Raw genomic sequence first — 27,688 nt, forward strand, 5'->3', positions numbered from 1 at the left:
CCACATCATTTTTTCCACTTAGATTTTCGGGGGGTCTTTTAATTCAGTCCTCTGTGGATTGCTCTGTGGAGCATCTGAGGATGCTCATTTAACGTATGGAGAGGCTTGGAGAGCTGTCCGCACCTCACCATCCCACCACAGGGGTCTCCCAGGGCTCAGTACTGGGCCCCCTTCTCTTTTAGCCTGGAAAATCCAGACCCTGATAATCTAGAAAGATTAAGGGTCTGGCAAAGAACAATGTAATGGCCCAACCCGAGGGGCGGCAACAAGCATGCATTTAAAAATCTCACTGCATGCAATTGGATAACACTAGACCATGTTTACTCTGAATTATTTCGGACTTCGACGCAATCGGATAACACTACGACCAATGTGTACTGTCCTCCAACGTTGCAGCGCTGTCTTCATCAGTTTAGCTGGTTTCCTGGAATGTTGGGGTAAAAGTAACGTGCATCATTGCTCTTTGCTAGAGTGTCTCGCAGAGACAATTCCATTGTGCTCTCGCGAGAACTCTGGATTTCCAGGGTACTTCTCTTTGCTATCCACACCACTTCTTTGGGACAGATTATTCATTCGCACCGCTTCTCATACCACTGCTATGCAGATGACACACAGCTTTATCTGTTCTTTCCACCTGATGACCCCTTGGTCTCGGCACGGACCTCGGATTGCCTCTCAGACATATCAACATGGATGAAGGCACACCACCTCCTGCTAAACCACTCATAAACCAAACTGCTGGTCCTCCCAGCTAAACCTACTGCTCCCACCTACTCGAATGCCCTCATACAGGCATATATGCTACCCCCCAACCATTGCGCTCTTCAGACAAACATCGTCTAGCTCTGCCACCGGTACGCTCAGGTCAATCCAAACTTTGTTCACCTGTTATTCCTCGTTGGTAGAACGCGCTTCCAGTTCCTACTAGAGCAGGGACATCCCTCTCCACCTTCAAAAAACTCCTGAAGACCCAGCTCTTCAGAGAATATCTCCTCTCGTAGCACTACTTACAACTAGCTAATTCTAGCACTTACCACCTGACTTGACTGTTTAAAAACAACACTCACTGATGCACTTTTCCCTATTGTACTCTACCTTTTTGAAATTACAATTAAATTGTTCTAGAATTGTTGAGAGAATTGTTTTAAAAGCGTTATCTCTCTCTCTCTCAAAAAGGATTCGGGAGCACTCAGAAACTAAAAACTGGACTGAATGAAGCAAAATTGGCCCATGGACAGGACCTAGAAGCCAATAACCTCTAAAGCCAACAACCCCGGGAAGATGTAGAACATCATGAAATCTATAAATGAAATGTCTAGCTCAACTAAACTTATTATGAAGTTTGCTTTCCCAATGATTTAAATAAATTATTTTCCAGATTTGGAAGTGCACGGCAGACACAATTAGAAACATAAAATTGGCAACTAGGCCTAAATACATTGTTCCCTGACTGCCAATACTGTTATTATTATCAGTTTGTAAAGATTAGGCAAAGTAAGAAGTGATCACTAGTCAATGATAAATGACAACTGGAATTTAGCATAATAATTGCTTAACGGCCGTATTATGATGTCACAATCGGCAATGTTAAGTCTTTCTTTAATAGTTTAAAAAGTATAAAAGTTTCAAAGTTGAAAAGACATAGCAGCTTGGTCCGTTTGAAGACCTACGTTACAAAGTTTGAATGAAGTTTCTAAGTTAAACTGTTCAAGAGAAATTGCGTACGGAAAAAGTGGTAAGCGGAAGAAGAAGTTGTTGAAGTTGCCTAGGAAGAACAGTACAGTGCATTTTCATGCACTGTAATAAGAAGTTGTTGTTGCCTAGGAAGAACAGTAAAGTGCATTTTCATGCACTGTAATGATACACTCTCCATCCTCAACACACTCTCTCTCTCTCCATCCTCAACACACTCTCTCTTTCCATCCTCAACACACACTCTCTCTCTCTCCATCCTCAACACACACACTCTCTCTCCATCCTCAACACTCTCTCAATTCAATTCAATTCAATTCAATTCAAATGGTGCTTTATTGGCATGACAAATATGACACTTGTATTGCCAAAGCAATTGTTACATAAAAGTACAGTATCAGGATCTAAGCAATTATACAGGTATAGACAAGGGATAGGGGTACATGGACAAAGTGTAAAGAACAATTTTTTTTTTGTCTGTGTCTGAGTACAACATATCAAGTTCAAGTTCTGAGTGACTCAACATAGGCAACAAACTTACAGACATACAATACATTAGGGCACAAATCTAAAGTGGACTGCGTAGAAACTTCAAGTATGGTATAGTATATACAACATGGGGGGACTGTGTTGAGTTAGTGTATGTGGCTGTGGCTGTGAGAGAGGGGTGCATGTGTGTGTGTGTGTGTGTGTGTGTGTGTGTGTGTGTGTGTGTCTGTGTGTGTCACATGTACATGCATACAAAAATCACTCAGTGTCTCTCAGCTGGTGACAGGCAAGGACATATTGGGCAGCAGTAATACAGCTGTCTGTGTCTTTTCCCAATAGGTATAGTATTTTATTCGGGTTTGGTAGGTCATAGAAATCAGGGATTTTTCTCTTTTTTTGGGAAGTATTTATTATGAATTGATTCAAATTTTGGGCATTCAGTTAAAAAAGTGTAATTCGGTTTCAACAACATCATCTCTGCACTGCTGGAATAGGACTGCGTCTTTTGGAAGCCATGTCTTTTGTGTCTTCCTGTTTCTATGGCTAAACGGTGTTCACTGAGTCTGTATTTCGTTAGTATGCATCTCAAATTTGTCTCTTTTATTTTTGTTAGGTAATGTGCAAGTGTATATTTCCTGTTTAGGGTCAGATAGCATTGCATTTTGCTTTGGGATTGTGTTTTAGATTGCCAATATTCATCATAAATGTCTTTTAGGTTTTGGGGGGTTTGGTTAATCCAAACATTTTGTGTGGATGTGGCCTGGTATTTGGCCTTTAAAGTGTTGGATGTCTCTGGAGGAGGGTGACTGAAGACTAGGTTGGTAGGGGAGTTATCTTTGCTCAACTCTTGGTGTTTCAACACTCACTCTCTCTCTCTCTCTTTCTCTCTCCATCCTTAACACACTTTCTTTCTCTCCATCCTCAACGCACTCTCTCCATCCTCAACACACACTCTCTCTCTCCATCCTCAACACACTCTCTCTCTCTCCCTCAATCCTCAACACACACTCTCAACACACTCTCTCTCTCCATCCTCAACACACTTTCTTTCTCTCCATCCTCAACACACTCTCTCTCTCCATCCTCAACACACTCTCTCTCTCTCCATCCTCAAAACACACTCTCTCTCCATCCTCAACACACTCTCTCTCTCTCCATCCTCAACACACACTCTCTCTCTCCATCTTCAACACACTCTCTCTCTCTCTCTCCATCCTCAACACACTCTCTCTCTCCATCCTCAACACTCTCTCTCTCTCCATCCTCAACACACACTCTCTCTCTCCATCCTCAACACACTCTCTCTCTCTCCATCCTCAACACACACTCTCTCCATCTTCAACACACTCTCTCTCTCCATCTTCAACACACTCTCTCTCTCTCCATCCTCAACACTCTCTCCATCCTCAACACACTCTCTCTCTCCATCCTCAACACACACTCTCTCTCTCCATCCTCAACACACACTCTCTCTCTCCATCATGCATGTTTCTGTTGCCGCTTCTCCTTCCACTACTATTCATTGCCAACATTCACTCTTAACACTCTCTCTCTCTCACACACACACACACACGCACGCACGCACGCACGCACGCACGCACGCACGCACGCACGCACGCACGCACGCCACACACACACACACACAGGGGCAGCCGTAGCCTACTGGTTAGCGCTTCGGACTTGTAACCGGAGGGTTGCTGGTTCAAACCCCGAAGAAGGCATGGCTGAAGCAAGGCACCTAGGCACTTTGAGCTAGGCACCTAACCCCTCACTGCTCCCCGAGCGCCGCTGTTGTGTTTCACTAATTCACGGATTGGGATAAATGCAGAGACCAAATTTCCCTCACGATCAAAAGAGTATATATACACACACACACACACACACACACACACACACTCACCGTCTCCAGGTCCACTTTGCTGCATTTGCTGATTCCTGTTGGCTCCTCCTCCACTGGGGGCTCTTTGACTTTCCTCCTTTGCCTGGGAGCCTGTGAACACACACACATGCATAAGCACAGGTAAGCTACACACACACACACAGTATGCAAACTCAGAAAAGCAAAACTCACAGCCACCACTGTACCATCAAAACAACAACCCTTGGCATGTGGTTTGTTTCTCTGAGAAAACACTCATCTCACTTCAAAACCACACAAGGTCTGATGCTTGAAGCACTGCAAATAGGAGAGATTTGGAGCTGTTACGGTTCCTCTTTGTGCTAAAAAGTTTTATGTAAACATACTACAGAGCTGGACTAGAGCAGGGTTGGCTCTTTTTCTGAAAAAGGTCTTTACTTTATGTAGTGGAAAATTACGCATTTACCACAGACACACACACAGTTTGACACACACCTATAGGTGAGGTATGAAGTGAAATATTAATCAGGCCTCTTGCCACATCGCCTCTCCTTCAAACTGAACAGCTCATCAGATTGCCTTCAGGAATCCGATACATCTCAGTAAAACACACACCTCCCACCTACCTCAAAATCAGTCTGGTAGGACCCTAATAATTCAAAAGACAATTGTGTGTAAACTGTGTGTGTGTGTGTGTGTGTGAGTATGCATGTGTGTGTGTGTGTGTGTGGGTGGGTGTGTGGGTGGGTAGTTTTATAACAAACAACAGTGTGCCCCTGAAGAAAATTAAGACTGGAAAAGTGTCCTTTCTTTTTCAGTTCTCTATTTTTCTATGTATGAAGTTACTGTAACTGTGAATAGCACTATTGTTAAGCAGAAGAGCCTGATCAGCTGAAGACTTCGCTCACTGCCTTGCACAGACTGACTGAGGAAGTAATTTGTCCCCAGCGCCATTGAACTGTTCAATGCTTCACTTAAGGGAAGAGGAGAGATAGACTTCTCTGCATAGTCTGTCTGCCTCTTCACCCCCTCCATGTTTGGATACTGTCTGTCCACTAGCCACTTTTTACCACTGTCTTTCTGCCTCACTGTTTGCGTGCTATATTAGCACATTAGCACATATGCATAACACCTCCCTCCATGCCACAGCCGAACTGTGGCCACACTTATACCTTTTCTTAAAATAGTTATATATATATATAGACATATAGATATATAGACTTTATTCTTGCACTGTTGCACTTACTCATTTGCACTATCACCATGACCACTATCACCATTGCACTATCACCGTGACACTCACTCACACAGAGCACCTTACCTTACCTTACTATGCACAGAGAATCACAGGCTCAGTCATTGCAAGTGCCTCTTGATTGATTAATCACCATTATGTGGATACTGTTTTTAGAATTGATTTAGATTAAGTGTTAGATAGTATAATTTGTATTTTAGTATATTTAGTAAATTCTTTATCTTCTACTGTCCTTATTGCTTAGCTGTGTTTTTATATTATATACTTTTAATTACTCTTTCTGCTGTTAGTAAATGTGTGTGTGTTGTCTGTATGCTACTGAGACCTTGAATTTCCCCTGGGGAAAGTATCTATCTATCTATCTATCTATCTAATAACGTTAATGAAGGAAGTGGCTGAACTTCTCATTCACTCTCAGTTTTACACATTTATGGTGAAAATTCTATTTCAGAGGTCAACCTCCAATGCTTAGATTGTTTTGAATGGGTGGGGAGAGAACACCACCAAAAACAAACAAAAAGCCTCTCCTCAATGTCTTGCGCATTGTTTTTTATAACTTACAAATGACAAACACTTGTGTCATGCCCTTAGCGCAGAGATTCTGTGGTGGCCTAGTTCTTTTGACGTTTTAGTTGTGGTCATGTCATTTGATCTGCTTTGTTAAACGGACAATGATATGTAAATAGATTTGGGCTGGGGTACAGTGATGAAATCTGCAGATCTAATCACAAGGTCAGCAATGAGACATTCAGGTAGACAGACAACCAGCATGTGTGTGCTGGCCCCAAATTATTCATGCTGCTAGTGTGTTGTGATTTTGAACATGCCATCTTGTGTCAGGGATCATTATCAGTCTCCGCAGTCATATTGTCAAATGTGATGAAACGCCTGTGGCTTTTGAAGTTGATAACTTTTACTATCTGATCTGACATCTCCTTTCAGTCTGCCATTTCCTGCTTTGATTGTGGCGGGCCTACAGATTGCGTCGCCCAACACCTTTGGGTGAACAAATCCGTTGCAGAATTGGCATGGATGCAGAAACAATCTTTGCTTTTGACACTCTGTGGTTCCGGAGGGTGATTTGTACTGAGAGAGACAATCTCGGCCACAGCTGACCCAATAGGGTGGTCAATTCTTTGAAACAAGCTTACGTCACTCACCACTCAAAACTCTGCACCATGTTGTTGGAGGTGCAACATATGCACTGTTTTAACGCTAGGGCTCTATATCTCATTACACTGTTACCTCCAGACAAGTTCTTTAGCAGGCTATACAATTGAAGCTTTGTGGACTGAAAGATAACTTACAGATTGACTGATGAGGTTGATTTGACCATCAGTTAAGTTTGAAACAGGCACCTTACTTTGGATAAATAATTGCAATATTTCATAGGAGTGATTAACGTTAAATAATCTAGGCTGGAGTAACTCAGCAACAGGCACCTCCGATGTATTTGCCGTTATAAAGATGTTAAAAAGCTATAGTTAAAAAAGTTACAGTTACCATTAAGGTAGCCAAGGTGCCAGAACAGAACACATCTGGATAATTATAAAAACTGTTCTTTCTTCTAATAAAACATGACAAAATACTTTTGTAACCCTTGAGCCAGCTCCTATCTACATGATCTCAATGGCGACCTTTTGCACCTTTTGTTTGCACCTCCAACAGCATGGCGTACCTGTTGCCCCCCACAAATGCCCAGATGTTTGTGTCAAAGTTTGTGGGCACAGCTGACGCCTCAGCGTAAACCCGTCGTAGCAAGTAATTCATGGTAACTCCACCGCACATCTGACAACAAACGGGTGGTTCACACGAGAGGAGCAGTGGTGGAGCAGGGAAAAGAAAGACCACGGGAGCACACAGATGTTTGGGTTGCTTCACGTCATGTGAAAAGGGTGCGGAAACGACTAACGTTTTCGTAACGTTTGTAGGATTACATCTTCACCAGAGTCCATAAACTCTCACAGCTCAGAGACCTGTAGGACGGGCATCGTCACTAACCCTGAGTCAGGCATCAGTGGCGGCGTCTCCAGACAGACTCTGCTGTGCCCCCTTGTGTACCCAGCATGTGTGAAAACGTCTCCCACAGCACACAACGCCATGAGCTCGCAGGAATGGTTTAGATCTAAGTTCACCGGTGTCCACATATGCAGCTCATACTGCATTATTCTACTTTACTCGCACAAACAACTCTTATAAGTATATACAGTTGTGCTCATAAGTTTATGAAGCCATGTTAAAGTTGACTAAAAAGAGGAATAAAAAAATCATCTTTTGTAAATTGATCTTAATGCCTTAATTAAAAAAAATGAGGAAAGATCCAACCTTTAAGGACACCAATTTTCTTTGTAAAACCAATAATGTATCGTAAATAAATAGATGAATGTTCTTCCTTAAAATACATGGGGCATAAGTATACACACCCCTATGTGTATACTTATGCCCCTTGCCTCACATCATCACATACCCTTCACCATACCTAAAGATTGGCATGGGATACTTTCCATAAGATCATCTCTCAATGCAAATCAAACCAGCTATTAGGCTAACTAAAATAAAACCATGCCAATCAAATTTATGAGAACAACTATATGCTAATAAACATATGAGCACAACTATATTCCTAGAAGAATTAGGAACCAGTAGGAACCGGTATAACCCCCTGAAGACACCTCTAACCACACTAACAATGCCACACGCCGCTTCTGAAGTAAGAGAAGAGGGGAAATCTACTTACGTAGCCTTGGCAGGGTCAAACAATGGAAACCTGCCAGCAGCAACACACAACACAACATATTTGATTTTTAAAACGAAACACATTCCGCTCTCTTTGTGGAAGAACAAATGAGGGAGGGGGGTGTGAACGCAACCAGGACGAGACGGACCTGATGGGCCAGATATTTAGGATGATCCGCCACCCACACACACACACACACACATTAAAATTCTTTATTTAAATCCACAAATCATATTACAACAGACAGGATTCAAATATTTCAAGAGATAAGATAGGGCTTTGTCACTTAGTGGTATTCAGGGGTACAAAAAACATCTCCTGCGCCATACTGCAAGGCTGCCTATAACTGCAGATATGGAGCAAAACTTTGCTAGCTGTTTTGTTTTTCTGCTGAAGAGCCCTGCCAGCCTTAACCCACTGAAAACAAGGTTGTGGGCATGCCCCAAGCTGCCAAAGATCAACACCACTAGCTTGCATTGATAGCCTAGGTCACATAGTTTTGTCCGTATGTATACCATTCTGGCATAATACGCGAATGTTTGTACATGGTCCGATTATCTGGAAGTACATCCTTAACAGTGCTAGCAATAAGGTCAACAATTCGGTCGTGGCGTGCAGTATAAAGTCCTTTGTACATAGTACAGCCATTAACAATATGGGCTACTGATTCGAGGTGATGGTCAGAGTCTGAGTGCATTATACAGCGTGGATGGTGGATTGCAGGGTACCATAGTGCAAGGTTGTATTTGGTGGGTAACACCTGCAGTCTGGCTTTGGCAGTGAAACAGAGGATGTCCTCCCCAACAGCGGCATTTGTAAACATGGAGTGTGAGACAGAGTGGTCGACAAAGTGTAGGCATGCCAACTTTCCCTGCATTCTGAGTTCAGTCCAGTGTTGTTTGGTGTCTGTTTGTTTTATGTTAAGAAGGAATCTCCTTGCTGTTGTATTCTGTAATGTGTGTTGTGCCTCGTTGTGATATACATTAGCCTCTGCTGTTGCAGATGGGTCTGTACCGCACAGACAGTGGTAGTGTAGTGGTTAAGGAGCTGGGCTAGCGTGCAGTAGCCTGAAAGTTGTCGGTTCAATTCCCGGCTTCCACCGTTGTGCCCTTGAGCAAGGCACTTAACCCCAAGTTGCTCCGGGGACAATGTGATCCCTTGTAATATAGCTGACATATGTAAGTCACTTTGGTCAAGATGTGTCTGCTAAATGTAATGTAACTGCATCAGATGCCTGTGGTGCTGTGTGTGAGTTGTGTGAGGCAGTGTATACCCATTCCACGTTTGGGACACCAACCCCCCCCCACCCACACACACACATGCATCACACAATGAGTCTGACATTGACTACATGTATTACATACATTCTGTATGACAACATTTATGGCAGTGTGATTTGGCATGTTGAGCTGAGAGAGTGAATGCTCTCTCTCTCTCTATCTGTAAGTGTGTGTGTGTGTGTGTGTGTGTGTGTGTGTGTGTGTTTGTGTGTGTGTGTGTGTGTGTGTGTGTCTGTGTGTGTGTGTGTGTGTGTACACCTGCATGTTTATGGCTCTTATGTTACTGTGCTGTTTAGTTGTGACCCTGAGTGTGTGTGTTTTAGTAGCAGACATGTGGACTCGAGTCACTTCATACTCAACTTGATAAAATCTGGCATGACTTGCGACTCGACTTGGACTTGATATTCACTCGAGACTTGACTTTGCCTCTTTCACTTGTAATGACTTGGCATGTCTCGAGTCAATAACTAAATTTCCTGACCGTGGACCAGTCACCCCAGAGACGAAAAAAAAAAACCAAATAGCGGAGACAAGAAGGCAGAGCCTGGCTCGGTGATACAGAGACATAGAAACATGCAATTTGGCCATGGAAGCCTAGTCGAGAGCTGTCCGTCCGGGCTGCATGAGAAACTAAATAAATCACACACCATCACAGCCAAGATTGTCCTATTTTGCCACCCGACTAAGTAGATTGTGTTAATCACGCGATTAATTTTGAAATACGTAGCCCGTTACAAAATGTCAGCGTAATTAACGCATTGGGTTTCCCTATTAGGGGACTGCACGGACGTCACGTTCTGGGCGGTAACCCAACTGCATGGCCATGTTGGAGGCACTCGGCATAAAGAACTGAATGAAGTACAATGGAGTATTATGCACTTTGGATACCTTAAGTGATTATAACCATGTCTAAACAACAGAAAAGCTCATCAAAACGCATCCAAGATGCAAAGGCATATAGGGCAGGACTTGGACCACAAGAAAAGGCGCGATATTTCAAGAAATTGATGGTTTATTGGCAGCGCAGATCCATATGAGTTGGGTGAGGGAGAGGCAGTACCAAGTCCAGCCACAAGCGCCCCCCTTCCTCAGATGACTTCTGGCATTATTCTCCTTTCTCCCTAGCTTTTTTAATAACTTTTGGAAGTCAGTACCTACTCCAGATGTTTTTCTCGGTCTGACCTATTGGTACAACCTAAAACACGGCAATAATTAACCATTTGCTTACAAGCCTGAGAGTTTATTTTACTGTCTATGGAGTTAGCTGAAGATGGAGAGGAATCGTGAGGAGCTTGTAGGCGAAAAGTTTCAGTTTAAAAAGTTGCCTGATAAAAAGCACAGTGATCACACACTGTGTAGGGCACCAAGAGACAGAGGAGGGACCAACATTTTGCCAATAAATAGTAGCTTTACTGCAAACTGTTTTTCACTCTTGTTAGAGAATGTTTACAATGTCAAAATGCACCAAAAGATGCATTACATAAAGTTACATAAAGACTGTATTATGTGTGTGTGTGTGCGTGCGCTTCAGCTGAGTATAGCACTTTATGACCTAAATGGAAACACCCATCAGCCTACGTGCATCTGACCACCTCACACTATTTGCTCTGGACACACCTACACATCTACCCCTGAACACATACACACACACACACACAAACACACACATACACACACACATACACAACACACACACACACACACACACACACACACAAATGTATGCATACATACAAAGACAGAAATATAAAGACTCTATGTTGTCAAGTCTGCGCAAAATATGCACCACACACACACAGATTTCAAACAACTGTTCAAAACAACTAACCAGTAAAATGACACTCTCGTGGGTGTTAGGTGGAAAAAACACAGGTAGCTATAGTATCTGGTAACCTTAGTGAAGAGTGGTAACTGGTTGTTATCGTTACAGTCTCCAGAGGGACTCATGCACTCCCAGCAAGAACACACAAAACTCACACACAACAGACACCACTCACACTGAAAACACACTGACTGGATATAAACCCAACCAGGGTATATACAGAAATTCTTAAGTTGAATTTAATACCTTTTAATACCTTTTTTAATACCTTCACAATATTGTTTAATACCAACACGACTTCGAGCTGCAACTAGCGGCAACCTTTCGAAATTCAGTGTTGGGGGTAATTAATTATAAAGTAACAGATTACTGTCATTTTTGTTACTTAACTTTCTGAGTAAGAAAGTGTAGCAATGCTTACAATTCAAATCAAGTATCTATAATTACATTTACTGGATACTTTTTTCCTTGTTTGCTTCAATAAAAACACTGGCCTATACACAATTATTTGTTATTTAATCCCAACCCAAGATAAAAAAGTTATTTCATTGTTATGTGTAGGAAGACCACACACCACTTCTCCAGCACTACACTCTTTCTTTCACTATCATTCTATCTCAATCAAGACAAAATGACAAATGTCCCCTGGGGATCAATAAAGTATCTATCTATCACTGTCAGGCCTATATTTAACCTCTATTCTGTAGTCAAGGCAGGGGTAGCTCATTGCAAATAACCCCTTATAACATGTGCATATGTTTACATGTTATATTCTTGTTTTTTTGTTTACATGTTATATTCTTGTATTTTCATTTATTGTCTTTTTACAGACGTGGTAATAAGCCTCTTGGCTGTTGCCAACTAGCCTAAGCCAGTCTTGAATCTCGAGTCCTCTAACCAAATGTCCGGAAAAAAAAAATTCCCATGACATTGTCAATGGTAGCGAACTTTTGGGAACAAGTTTAGGCAGTAAGCCAGCCGTATATCCAGTTTGAGCATAGAGTTTGAGAGCTAAAGTTTTTTTACATGAGCGCACACTGACATATCGGCTCAGGTCCTACTCGCACATATAATTAATATAATATAAATAAATTCATGTGAATTTTAGGAGATAGGCCTGCACCTAACACAAATGGAAAACATCATAGTTAGTGGTTCGAAAATTTAATACCTCATCAGATGACGTTTATTACTTTTTAATACTTTTAAATGGCCTTTGAAAATGGCCTTTTTAATACTTTGAAAATGACCCTGTCAGCTGCAAATCGCACAGTTTCTGTCACATTCTGGAAGTGGTGAAATTGAGCTCTATTATGTGTGTGTGTGTGTGGGGGGGGCATGTGTGTATGTGTGTGTGTGTGTTTATGTGTGTATGTGAGAGAGATAGAGAGAGAGAGAGAGAGAGAGAGAGAGAGAGAGAGAGAGTGTGTGTATGTATGAGTGTGTTGTCTGAGTGTGTGTCCACCTGTGAGTAACTGACACACACACACACACACACACACACACACACACATATTCAAGTACTATCAAGACAAATTCACACTGCTCCTTCTCGCTAAAGCACATGGCGGGTGAATGGTTAACACACACACACACACACACACACACACACACACACACACACACACAAATGTATGCATACATACATAGACAGAAATATAAAGACTCTATGTTGTCAAAATACACACACACACACACACACACTTCAAACAACTGTTCAAAGCAACTAACCAGTAAAATGACACTCTCGTGGGTGTTGCAGGTGGAAAAAACACAGGTAGCTATAGTATCTGGTAACCTTAGTGAAGAGTGGTAACTGGTTGTTATCGTAGACAAACATCCCGCTTACTCCAGTCCAAACATGACCATCTGCATTAACCAATGACCTTTAACTGCAGCAAAAGGGCATTTGATTTGAGGCTGGGAGGATGCACTGCCCTCCATTCTCTGGGATCCCTTGACTCAAAGCACACTTTTGAGTCAGCATAAACCGCAAGGTGGAAACTTAGTTTGAACTGTCCCACTCTCAAAACCCCTACAGCCTCGCCACCTCTCCCGCGCATAGGCGTCCAGTGAAGAGAACGCTGTGACTGTGAAAGTGAGGTGAAACAGGCAGGTCACCATCAACAGTAATTGACACACACACACACACACACACACACTCAAGTATTATCAAGACATTTCCAATTGAGCAAACACACATTTTGAATCTACCACAGTTGCAAGACGCATTTACCAGTATTGTGATATGGAATCATTGAAATTGAATTAACTCATACTGTTGCTAAGGTGTAATAACCATTTCTTGGGCCAGAATTTAAGTCTCAATATCTTGTCCACGCCGTAACAAATGCATTGTAAGTGCTGGAATCAAACACTTATCCCAAAGAAAGGCACAAGAGTCTGGCAAAGGTCTATTCTATTGGCTGCTGTCTACCACAAAGCTATGACATTGCAGTCTGTGTTGGTTTTTGCTAATCAAATCCATGGCTTCAATGGATTGTACCTCTGTGTAATCTAAAACATGTGTACACACACACTCTGGGGAGCAATCTAGGCACTCCCTCACCACCCTCCAACACACGCTCATGTGCACACACACACACACACACACACACACACACACACACACAAACACACAGCCTAATACACAGACACGAACAGTGAGAGAGATAGAGATATATGTAGGCTGTACAATATATTGAAACATTATGTATATATAAGAATACGGAGTGCATAAATACTCCTTTCAAACTCACCCTTCTTGACTGCTTCAATTAAGAAGTGTGTGTTTCCCAAGCACAAACCTAACTCGAAATCCAGCTTAACATAGGTGCGTGTTTTACCACCATAAACCGTCATCACACACCAGTTTGAGGTGGGAGTAAGAGAATCAATAAGCTCATTACACAGGGGATGCTTAGGTGGCCAGATGGCACTAGCCAGGTTTGGGATTTTGCCAGGACACCAGGGAACCCCTTACTCTTTCATTCGCGTGTCATGGGATCTTTAATGACCTCAGTGAGTCAGGGCCTAGCCTAGGTCCCTCCATCATCAACAACAGCTTGGTCTCCATGGTAACGGAATGGACAGTGTGTGTAGTATGGGCGTGTCCGTTCACATTCCCCTCTCATCCACTTATCAGTTTAAGTGTTTCATGGTCTGTTAATCTAACTGATTGGCACTGAGTTCACATGGAGCAAACTTGCGACAGTGACTCCATAAAGTTGTTTTGATATACAGTACATGTTGAAAATATGTTTCCTTTTTAGTGTTCAGTGGCACAGGGAATGGAAGCTCTGAATACACTTTGTTATTACCGTCCCTCCACAATAGATCAGATCAGATTGGTATATTATATCATTATTTTAAATACTTAAATACTTCTTTTGTGTCCTACACCATTTCACCAACTGAAATGTCTTGTTTTTTCCTTTATTCTTGTGTGGAAAAAGAAAAAAAAACTTGTCAATAAAATTATTCTGATTCTGATTCAGTAGCAGGCTTTCACTAACCTGACCCTAGCCAGATGAATTTCGCTCCGCCTAGCTCCACTCATCCATCTGGAACCGATCCATTGAAGTGTTGCTTCAGAAGGCTGGGTCTAATCAAAAAATGCTTGCACATGATTGAATAAGCCACTTGTCCGTCATCTATTGACGTGCTACTTCAACCACTCACATCGAAGCCAACCCGACTTTTTAGCCTACATAGCCTAGGCTATAGCCTATTTGTTACCGTTTCATCATGGCTTTTGCTGAGAAACAAATAGTTCGCAACAACACACGCTGAACTTGAATCAAACATTCTTTAGAACACAGCTGATCAACCGTCTGCTTTCACTTTTGAATGAAGTTCCAATCCTTGCGTAGTGATATGAAAGAATTGACTTAGAAGCACAAAGCCCATTTTCCTTGACAGCGGTCTGTTATACTTAGCAACGGTCTGTTATTCAGAATTAGCAGACCGCTGAACGTTGGGAAGGCCCATTCAAGTGAATGGAGCATTCTGCAGCACTATGAAGAGCCGTGTAATAACTTTCTTTGTTTAATTTGTGGCACACATGTTCCACACACTTGGGTTCCACACTGGGTTTCTCCAAACACTCCCTAGAATGTTAGTTTTCATTGGAACTGATATACTGTATGTTGACGTCTAGATAAAACCATGTTCAACTGGGACTCCACCCAGTAATTTCCACAACATTATCGCAGCCATTAAATGACTGGACTGCTAGGTAACACGAGTCTCTTTGTCAGGCTACTAAACATTACAGGACAATCCTGGGCAGAGCTGACCCCAATCAAGATCCTAACTATTCAGTGTCTGTCACAGTCTGAAAAGAGGGGGAGACAGTGTTTGAAATGGAAGGCATTGTTTTTGGCAGGTATTTCATACAAGCATTAGCCAGGCTTGTATGGAATGCTAAATTCATTTCATGTTTCATTGAGGAAGCCCTAAAATGACTCACACCATATGCCTTAGCCCTCACACAAGAACTCTAGTATACTAGCACACACCATATGACTTAGAGCTCACACAAGAACTCTAGTATACTAGCACACACCATATGCCTTAGGGCTCACACAAGAACTCTAGTATACTAGCACACACCATATGACTTAGGGCTCACACAAGAACTCTAGTATACTAGCACACACCATATGCCTTAGAGCTCACACACACACAAGTCCAAAACAATAAGAACACGTAGACATCGAGGTTTCACCACCTTTACCCCTTGATGTTTCAGATGGTCACACATACATGCACACACACACACACACACACACACACAAATGCACACGCACACACACACTTACAAACAAAAGACAAAGGTAGACAATGTGGTTCACACCTCTCCCAGGAAACATATTCAGAGGATGTCAGTATGTGTGTGTGTGGGGGTGCTCTCAACTATAGGTAGAGTCTGCAAGTTGCCGTGGTTTGTAGTATGAGCCTATCTACCAACTTCTAATGTCTCCTACAAACTTTATACTTATTTTCAGATACTGAGAATGAAAAAAAAAACAATAAATAAACAAATAAAAATAAATCTGTACTCAGATTCTCAGTTTCTTTAATATGTGTTGCCCATTCCATTTTCAACTGTTTCAAAAAATACAGTCTGCATGTGCTATGTGACACAGGAGCTCACCTCAATGACCTTTTACACAGATGAGGTGACACATTGACCATTGCCATGTAAAATGAGGTGACACATTAACTACATAAGTGCTACTTTCAATCACTACAACCTCTGACACAGTAAGACCTTTTGACTTTTTAAAAGCATCAAAGCTGCCCTTAGCTTGGATCACTGCCCTGGTAGGCATATAGAGCCAAACATGGGACCATGACTCTTCACCTCAGGATATGTGTGCCTGGCACAGAAACTGCTTTATTTGAGGTTATTGTAGCAGAGTTGTAAACATGAGTGAGCAGAGTATAAACAATTATGAACACTCATGGTTCTCTTCATATCGTAGAAATCTTTCGCCTTTTACTAAAGATTTCCGTGGAAAGGACCACTATGAGTTGATATGAATTTTTTGATGTCCCACCTTATGTTGGGGTCCATTAAGGCAGCCATGGCCTACTGGTTAGCGCTTCGGACTTGTAACCGGAGGGTTGCCGGTTCTGAACCCCACGGCTGAAGTGCCCTTGAGCAAGGCACCTAAGCCCTCACTGCTCCCTGAGTGCCACTGTTGATGCAGGCAGCTCACTGCGCCAGGATTAGTGTGTGTTCACTGTGTGCTGAGTGTGTTTCACTAATTCACGGATTGGGATAAATGCAGAGACCAAATTTCCTTCACGGGATCAAAAGAGTATATATACTTAAACGGGTCACATGTCACACATCCTTTGCCCATGATACACCATTCACTGGACAGATTTAAGAATGATAGTGGACACTGCATGATGAGAAAACAGATTTTGGTCCCAGGTGTCATTAACTGGGAGGGAACAGGAAGGATCCTGTCGTTTGTCCATGCACACAAAAACGCTTATTTCTCTCTAAGTCAATCCATAAATGAATATCTGTAGCCAAAGCTAAGTAGAGTTTATTTAAGCCAAATGCATTAACTGACTTTCCTATATACAGTAAACTGCAACCCATAGAACAGTATTTGTTGACCAGAATGTTTTTTGTTTTCCTTTGAGATTGTTATGTGTTGCGTTTGTGTTCATATTCACTGAAAAGAGGAAACGGGAGACAGATGATGACACGGTACATGCTTGATAAGAATAAACAAAAATGTTGTTACATAAAGCCTAGCGTAGCATACCGTGACGTGTTGAAACTGATTCTATCATATTTTCTGTTCATCTGTTAGACATGTTGATAAACAGCAGTACCAAAACTATCTTATTTTCTGTAAGAGCCGGAAGATTCTACAGCAACTAAAGCATGCCTGATAGCAGCAGATAGTCAGCATTGCAGATTACTACCATCTCAATCATCAAGATTACTGCCATCTCAATTCCGCATCTCTCATCCAGATTACTGCCATCTCAATTCCGCATCTCTCATCCAGATTACTGCCATCTCAATCCGCATCTCTCATCCAGATTACTGCCATCTCAATTCATCTCTTCAGATTACTGCCATCTCAATTGTCCAGAAGCCATCTCAATTACTGGTTTCAACTGGTTTCAACTCGGTTCACCAGAGACCTGCTCACCTCTGAGAAATCTCCTAAAAATGCCTTTTGTATTTGGAATGACTGTCGCAAGTGTGTGTGAACATTGTGTGTGAACATGAGTGTGGGTGTGTGAACTATTTTGTTCCATATGAAATAGTATGTGTGTGTGGAAAAACCTTTAAGGACATTAGTTCCTAGAGTTCATGGGGGTCAATGTGTACACAATGCCTCCTTAGAGCAAGACAATGCACACACACACACACACACACACACACACACACACACACACACACACACAGAAGGGGTGAATTGATGGAGAAAAGGATGGAAAAAGAGTCAGGGAGAAGAGGAGCCAAGTCAGGACTGGTACCAGAGGAACAGAGAGAGAGAGAGAGAGAGAGAGAGAGAGAGAGAGAAGGGGTATGAGACCGGGTGCAGTTACACTCCACACACACACACACACACACACACACACACACACACACACACACACAAACACACACAGTGTTAGGCAAATGTCTCTGTTCCGCTTGTACCAGTCATGATGTGTCAATGAAATGAATGAAATATAAGGAATTAGAATGTAGTCAGATTTTCAACAGAAAATACAAAATACTTTTGTGAAGAATGTTGGATAAACATTCCCATGCCCTTGCCTTCTACTGCTGGAGGGTTGAGCTAATATTGCATTAATATGTTTTTATTTTGACAACAGACTAAAGGGACTAGATTAGACAAGATTGACTGATTGGTCTAAAACTTAAGAGTTGTAATGTTCAGCTTGCTTATTCACACACCACACACACACACACACACACACACACACACACACACACACTTTTCATCATGCAAGAGCTATTCAGCAGAAATCAACACACTGATTTGCAAGACAATCATCTACTTCATTTGTGCAAACGAACAGGAAAGCTACCCCTAACTACCCCTACTAATTCACCACATTGTGGTGTCAGTTTCACAGGATTTGACAATGAAAACCCCAGACATGAAGGGAAATGATTATCTGGAAAACCAGAATGAATAGGTTTAGGTTTTTCTGCGATTACTGTATTTAAAGGCACAATTTTGAAAACCGGGCCCGGTTTTTCACAATAAACACAACCCCACACCCAAGAAGTAGTACACCTCACTCTGAAATGGCAAAAAGGTGACACTACATTTCTAAATTTCTTAAATTTCTGTGTCTAAAGAAGGGAAGGGTGTTCACTGTGTGTAGTGTTGTACGAAAAGCATGAGGCTGAAAATTAGGTTATAGTTACGCAGAATGCAGATTTGAGGTTCTGCGGTTTGAATTTAAGGTTTCACTAACTTAAGTTTTATTCAGATTTCTGTGTATAAGCAACACATTTTCATGAGTCTGGAAACAATTTGTTGATATTTAATGTCAACATAATCATAACATAATATACATATAATACATAAAATACATATAATAATAATAATACAGCATTGTGTTCACTTTTCTTCCCATCCTCATTCATCATCATAATGGTCATCAGTTTAACTGCGGGATGCTGATAAACATTGACCTGAATGACCATTACAAAACCAGAGCTTCAGACTGACATCACCTAGCTTCCAACAGGTACACTTCCTCATTATCTCCCTGACTCCCTCTCTCTCTCTGCCTCCCTCACTCACACACACACACACACACACACACACACACACACACACACACACACACACACACACACACACACACACACACACACACACACACACACACACACACAAATAAGCTCACAATCTCCAGAGTACTCCCCCATGTCAATGGTTAACTGTTGCCTGGCGACGTCAAACAGATAGGACAGGACAGTGACCTAGCACACACACACACACATTCTACATAAGATAAAGAAGAGACCACTGAAAGGACTTGTCAGCTTTACAGTGGTCTTGAGGCTGTCCTATGCTGTTTTGTTGGTTAATGAGAAACCAGCTATGCAGTGTGTAAACCTCACTTTCTGACCACTAAACAGAGATGTAAAAGTCTGGTTTCAGAAAGTAAAAGTCCTGCCATGTATTGGTTCTACCTGTGTGCTTAGCACAGGTGATTTCCCTAACTAGCTGATCTACCTGGCTTAAGAGTTGTGCTAAATGGTTGGAACAAAAATGTGGCATGACTTTTACTTTCTGAAGCCGGACTTTTACATCTCTGCCACTAAAGGCCTCCGCACCTACTGTAGGTGCCAACGTGAGTGCTGCACACTCCGCTTTCAACATAATGCTACATTCCATTCCATTGTTTTCAGTACAACCCCGCACACCAGCGTCAAATTTTTCTGCCGTGTCAATTACAATTCACTTCTATTATATCGACGCCCCCCAAAAAAAATCCATTGTTTATCAACATGTTTCAATTAATCGGGTAAAAACTGTTGTACATAGCAAGTGACAGTGCACTTATGTTGGCGCCTATAAGTGGAGCATTTAAGACCACAGACGCCGGCACCCAGGGACTTAAGCCTTCTGGCGAGCAGCAAGCCCGTCACATGAGTACCAGGTGAGGGTTCCAGTCCAGAGCTCTGCCCAGCTCAGCTGAGCGGTGAGACGAAACCCTGGGGCTTCCATGGTGTTCACACTGACATGTTTTTTACCTCCAGAATGAGAGTACTCCAAAGTAGTGAGCGTTAGAAACATGAGAGGTAGACAATGATTGTGTACATGTTGATGCTATGATACCAACTGCTCCTTTTCTAGCAGACAACAATGGACTGGACAACACTGGACTGGACTGGGGTCTCTGTGTGACAGAATTCCACTGGATCTTCCACTGAATCACAGAGTAAGCTGTGGTAACTCTATACAAAACATATTGATCTCAATGGTGCATTTTGCCCATGTTCTGGGTAGAAAGTAAAAAAGAAAGATTTGCATAAGACAAAATTGGTGTTTTTAAAAAGAAGGGATCATGGAGAATAAAGAAAAAATATTTAAAAAATCTTCGTATATTCCCACAAGGTGCTCTGAAAATGAGAACCAAAATGTTTTTTCAGACTTGTGAGGTCTGCTGTTCAGACCCTGAAGGAATTTATTTTCTGTTCATTGCTTTTTGTGAGAGTGTTTCTACTTATCTCAGTAAGGAAAATAAATCAAGAGCCTATGTTGAGTACAAATATGTCTTAAACAGAGTCCAGCCAAAAACTCCAATAACATTTTGATCAACTTTGAGGGACAGCTATGACCATGCAGGATCATCCAGAACAAACGTGATGATTTTGCTACATACTATTCCTATTTATGTACCAGCATGCAAAATTTGAGTCTCCTACATGGTTTAGTTCTTGCGCTATGGGCTTGTGAACTTTGACCAAAAAAAGGCCGAACAAAATCGACACCCCCCTCCCCCTGTAAAACTGGCTGTATCTTGGAAAGTATTGATCTTACATAAAAGTAATATTACAGTGTGTCTCCTGGGTAACATAGGTACACCTGGTAATTTTTTCAGAATTTTTTGAGACCTAAGTTGTGTGGGCCCTGGTTGAATTGACATGGAATGACCCTAAAGCATTAGGTACAGTGGGCACATCAGTATGAATGATGATTTATTAAGCATGATCATGATTATTTCTTTGAGGGGCCATAGACATGAACCAAGCAATTAACCTTAAACTTCTGTAATCATGATGATCATGCTGAAGAAATCATAAATCATAATGATACTCACCGTACTTAATGCTTTAGTTGATGCTTGATGTTTTGTTCATGCATGAGGTCATGAATGACAGACTATGAAATCATGTACATTTCTGATGATTCAGATAAAGGAATGAATTCATGATAATTCGTTCAAAGTGTTAATTAAAGTGTTACAAAATTATCTAACTATCTTCAATCTACCTGAAAAGGTTGAGGGTATTTATCATTTACCTGATGACTGTAAGGGCTAACACAAGAACACAGACTGTGGAACTCTGTAGACTAGGAGGTTGTTCAGTAAGGGATAATGTATAGAACGCCGGTCATATTGCGAGTTAAGTTAAGTTAAGATGACTAACCATATCACACCACAATGGCACATGGCAAAACTGAAGGGTCCAAGAGTTTTTTTTTTATCAGGAATCAGGAGTCACATGAGGAGCATTCATAATGATCAATCATTCTCCACAGTGCACACCCAAAGCACATGCTGTTATTACACACAAGCACACATATGCTTCCATATACACTATCAATACACACCAGGGCACAGTCCAAACACACATCCATCCTTAGGACATCAGTACACTTTATATAGGTCTGCACTCTATAAGCCTGCAATTTTTATTTTACGAGCCTGAAAATAACCGTGCTTTCTGTTACTGAGCCTGCGTCTGTCACTCATCCTCATAAATGTGGAAGCTTGTGCGTAGCTTTGTTGCATTATATTGAAACTTTGTTGATGTTGTTATTGTCATCTGTGTTCTGGTTATTTGCGCATGATTAAACATGAGACTTTATATGGCGATAAAACAAAGTTTTGTTGCGCTTTTCCCCCCTTCTTTTTGAAGTGGGGATTGAGGGTGCGCCAACCCGATTGGGAGGTAGAAGGGGGTGCGCAGGAAAAAAACGTTTGGGAACCGCTCCTTTATGGGCTCTGTGCACTAGCTTACTTGAAGTCGGCAAACCAGTTTGCTGTTCATTGACATAGCTGTCCAGGGTGCGATTTGTGTAAAAACCAGAGGGGGTGATTTTGAATAAGTTTGTAACCACCTAGCCTATATTCATTTTGCCACCTTTGTAACATTTACCTTTATCTTAGTTTTAGTTTACCGTGATGTATGACTTTAAACAGCGAGTGTGCTTGGTATGATGATCAGCTCCTCTAATGCAGGGTAGGACTACGTTTTGACAAGCATACAAATTCACCTTGTTCTTGCCCCATCTGAAATGACTCCTCTACTTTTGCTTGCCTCCATCCTTTCTGTATTTGTTATGTAATTTTTTTTGTATATGATGGCACTGAAGTCTTAAGTTAGTGAATTGGCTAACAGTGTTAGTTGGTAACCAAATAGCACACATTGCACTACACGCTGCGTACTGTACGTGCATTCTCTCTCCTGCTGATTTGCATTCAGTAGCCAAGTGCGTAATATTGCAAAAGTTGAAAAAATAAAAGTGTTTATTGTAGCCTGCAGAAAATAAATAGCCTACTATCATACTGTCAGTTAAATGGCTACAGTGCACTGAAGTTTGGAGAGTAAAGTTATAGGGCAACTTGAAGTTTTATGAAAATAATTTACGAACCAGAACATAAAGACCATGAAGCTTCTATTTCTTGCAGCTTATAAAACACCCGCTAGATAGTTTAAATACCCACCAACATTCGTTTTTGCAGTACAGATTATTTCTGTCTACTAGGCCTACTGGCTGATTTATCAAACGAGTGCTTTCTCGTTCGTCCTCCGCAAACTACAGGTGTTTCGGTAGAGAGCCATTGAATAAGCGATGCCAAGCAATTTCTGTAACACTTTTTGTGACATTCAGCTAATATCTCCTCATTTAATGTAAGTTCCTTCGGACAATAGGCCTACGTTCTATAGGCCTACGTGGAGTTGTCCTCCATCTCAGTTGCATCAGTTTTCTAATTTTGAAGGTTCTAAAATAGGACGATATGCTTCACTGAATCCTTCTCGTTTTCTTTCATTTGTCCAGCTAACTTTTCCATTGAAACTAGCCATTTATGATGGATTACACAGTCGACATTCTGAAATGTCCTGCACGATCAAGGCCAAATTAAGTTATCACGCAGCTACTGTGTCGTTTCTGCGGTGCGTTTCTGATGTCAGATTATTATGTAGGCTAGCCTACTAGACTGTTCTCACGTTGCAGCGCTTTACTTATATGAAGTAGCATTAATCAATATGAGGGGCAGAGGGGGATAAATGTTGTCCCCCCCGGCGATGAAAATAATTAAGCAGAGGGGAGGATATCAAGACCAGAGGGTGGGAAATCCCACCCATCCCCCCCTACAAATCGCACCCTGTGGCTGTCAACTAGCACCTGAAGATTAGCACTTTAGTTGTACGAATGGAAAATTGAGTTTTTCTTTTGTTTTTATGAAAATCGATTTTCTCTTTAAATTCCATCACTGAACTTTATCCAGCTGATGGACGGCAAACATAAGCAGGATCTGATGTCAAAAGCAATGGAGCTCATTAGTGAGGTCACCCATAAGCATAGTGGCTGATACTGGTAATGCCAGAGTAGGCCTGATTTCTGCACTATACCACCATCCAACTTGTCTAGTTACTACCAAAGGATTATTTGGTCTACTACCAAACTAGATACAAACTAGATACTTGTTTTGAACAATTTATTTTTTGTCATTTGTAGTTTGTCTGTGTGTGTGTGTGTGGGAGGGGTTGAGCTCTACCTGAGCTACACGTCTCAGTAAAGCAAGACTCATTCAATCACTCATTCACTCACTCACTCCCTCACACAAGCAAACACCCACAAAACACACACTCATAAAACACCCAACAGCTCCCCTTCTCCCCAAACCACGCACACACACACACACACACACGCACACAGTCGCACACACACACACACACACACACACACACACACACACACACTAAACCCTCCATCCCCAGATGGCTCCAGGGGTTATGCGGTGTGAGGTGTTGTTTGAGCTTGGAGACGCGATTGTCGCCCAGGGAACCAGTGGAACCTGCACATCAAGTCATCAAGAATCCAGCCCCGCCTCTTACCCCTTCACGTTCCAACCAGTCCTCCAAGTCTCTCCCTATGTCTCTCATCCCACTCTTACTCTTCCTGCCACCTGTTCTACTCACTCACTCATTCTCTCTCTCTCTCTCTCTCTCTTCCTGCCACCTGTTCTACTCACTCACTCATTCTCTCTCTCTCTCTCTCTCACTCACTCTCTGTCTGTCCATATTGTGTGATAATGTCAGCAGGCCACCAAGACCACGCCTACACAAATTGTCGAAACTGGAAACGTGTTAAGGGTCTACGTGTGTGTGTGTGTGTGTGTGTGTGTGTGTGTGTGTGTGTGTATGGGATGTGTGTGTTTGTGACATGAGTGTTAAATAAGCATTGGGTGTGTCTTAAGTGTTTGTTGGGTGTATGCTAGCTGAAGAGGCTTTGTTGTGTTGGGGAGCTGTTCTCTCTCTCTCTCTCTCTCTCTCGATCTACTGTATCACACATATACACACACACACACACACACACACACACACACACACACACTCCACTCCACGCAGATACTCCCCTGACAAACAACAAACAACATGAATTTTAATGTCAAGTTGTTTTCTATTTGTTTTCATGATGTTTGATCTCTCTGCTGATCTCTCCCCTGATTTGTGTAGTTTCATCCCAATATCATGGACCCCTAATGCATACCATACCTTCAGTACACTGGCTGAATATAAGGCCTCTTCCCATAATGCACTTCTCTTGCCGCCAACACCACACCTACCCCTGGAGCTTGGCCAAGTGTCTTCTGCTAACCAGACACACAACGGTGATGCACCAAGGGTTATTTGCTTTTAAATGTGTATTTGAATGTGGCTTGTGAGTTTCTTTGTGTGTGGTGCCTGTGCTCATTCTGACAGAACAGTAAAAGAGGAATTTCCAATTATCTCTCATTGTCTGCTTTTACCTGGGAAAGAGGGACTACAACCTGCAGTCCCCAAGACAACGTTATCACTGTGGCCAATTTGTGCTCTCTCAACTGCTTTTGGTCATTTCTTTGCATCGTTTCTTTGAACATGTCCTGATCATTTTGCGCTCTTAGATACAGCTAGTGTTTTTTACTTGCTTTCTTTTCTTCTATAAATAACTTAAATATTCATCTTGTGTTTCTTCATGCTCTTTCTCTTGTCCTCCCATGTCATCTCCTCTACTTCGCTTCTTGGCCCTAGATTCCAGATTCTAGATTCTCAGCCCTAAATTCTATTTGTTGCTGTACTACTACAATGTAATTTCTACCTCTGGTCGGTTATGTTATGTTAGAGATTAAGCTGAAGGTGCCGATCTTTCATCCAGGCTGAAATATCCTTTAATAGGCATAAAAAAAAATGTTTGGTTCCTGTTGGTTGTCAGTTGAGGCCATGGGTCGGTAGGGAATTTATTTATTTTTCTCCCCAGTGGCAGTAAGGGATAGGTAGAAAATCAGTCCCACCAGGATTTCACGAGGTTTTTTGAGACTGTTACGACCTAGAATGCCTGGATGGAAGTTGCGGTGTTTTTAGCTGTTTCTTGTGGAGAAATTGCGGGAGGAAGTGAAAATTGCAAAAATAGTTGCGATTTTGTTTTTTTAAATTTAGGGCAATTAAGGTTAGTAAGACCTAAATCACACTGATAATCTTGATGCTTATTAAAAAAGGATAATCAAAGGTAAACAGTAAGGATTACAGAAAATCAAAGTAGGCCTACTTTATTTGTGAAAATGCTTTGACTGAGGTAATTCACAAAGCAGTATAACCTTTCGTGAGAACTGTCCAAAAAGACAGTCACCTAAAGAGATGGCATCATGTCATATGTTTCAATACATTCATACATTTTGTAATTCATATTAAGTTCATATCTTTTTAATAATTCATAGTCTGTGGCCTGCATAATTACTAATAGCCAAGTAAGTATCTAGTAATTTCATATTGATTTAAACTATTTGACTACACTTCTGTTTAATGTCATTACATTGGTGGTGTACGCCTAATTAACTGCCTGCCCTTTAAGGACGTGAGAGTAGCCTAATTACATTTCTGAGTGGATTGAAGGCTTGCATCTCACTATGTTCGGCCACGAAAGTGTAAATCACTTTTTGCATAGTGCATTACGATATGTGGATGCAATTGGGAATGTCTTTTATGTCATTAGTTAAAATAAATGTTAAAAAAACAACTCGAATGAAATCATTCTTGGATCATAGAAGAGGTAAATGTCTTGCAATTTTATTAATTTCTATGATTTTGGTAGCACTACTCAAACTAAGCCCACAAGCTAGCAAACATGACATAAGCTAAAAAGGACATATCCAGGTAAACGCTTTGCCAATGGGTTGCATAGCCTACTCAAATGTCAGTAAACCAAGTAGGCCTTAATTAACTTACTTTCATAGCCTAGGTAGGTTAGCAACACCAGGTTGAGAGATGCAAGTAAGCAGATCATTAACGTTAGCCTTCTATTTATTGTCATCAAAACTGTAGAGGAACGAAAACATTCCTCTACAGTTTTGATGTCTTTGGCAGTCTTTGGTGTCATATGCAGAAGGTGCAGAAGTAAGTGTGCCATTTGGCTCAATATTCTGCGCCGAGGGACTGTTGTGGTAGGTGAAATTTCATGGTGAAACCAACGATGATTGGTCAAATTTATGTAAAAAGTTGCGGTGTTTGGACAAAATTGCGAAAGTGCCTTGGTAAGTGACGAAAACAATCGCTCTTCGCGGAACAGCTGTGCATAGGCTACTTTGTAAAAAGAGAGAATAAACTCATCCCTATAAATAACGCTAAGGGGTAATTAATGTAATTATAGTTTCCTTTTATTTGTGGATTTATTTAATGTATTTAGTGTTATTTCTTCCCCAAGCTCATAAAATAAATTTGGGTCGCACATAAATTGACAGGGTCGGTCAGAAACCGGAACCCAAGAAAAAAAAAATTATGCCTTAAGGCATGTAGAAATCCGGTGGGAAACGCTAGAGTCATCAGGTGGGAAAGACAGGTAAAGTTGAGTGTCGTCTGCATAACAGTGATAGTCAAATCCATGGGAGCGAATGGTCTCACCTAAGGAAGTGGTGTAAATAGAGAAAAGCAAGGGTCCTAATACTGATCCCTGAGGCACACCTGTGGTGAGGTCATGAGACTTAGATACCTGTCCCTGCCAAGACACGCTGAAAGAACACCCTTTAAGGTAAGATTCAAACCGGTCAAGAGCTT

The 27,688-nt window shown here is 41.6% G+C and overlaps 1 protein-coding gene and 1 non-coding gene across 2 annotated transcripts in view; one reads left to right on the top strand and one right to left on the bottom strand.

The window, feature by feature from the left end:
* fa2h (fatty acid 2-hydroxylase) overlaps positions 1-27,688 on the bottom strand; it is a 46,714-nt gene that overhangs the window by 12,519 nt on the left and 6,507 nt on the right. The window contains exon 2 of the mRNA XM_048256931.1: positions 4,082-4,171. Within this exon, the coding sequence (XP_048112888.1) occupies positions 4,082-4,171 (90 nt within the window). The remainder of the gene's footprint in view (positions 1-4,081; positions 4,172-27,688) is intronic.
* LOC125304057 lies at positions 16,596-16,710 on the top strand. The gene has a single exon (XR_007195169.1). It is a non-coding gene; the product is annotated as a U5 spliceosomal RNA (small nuclear RNA).

This window comes from Alosa alosa, chromosome 11 (genome assembly GCF_017589495.1).
Source record: "Alosa alosa isolate M-15738 ecotype Scorff River chromosome 11, AALO_Geno_1.1, whole genome shotgun sequence".
NCBI lineage: Eukaryota > Metazoa > Chordata > Actinopteri > Clupeiformes > Clupeidae > Alosa > Alosa alosa.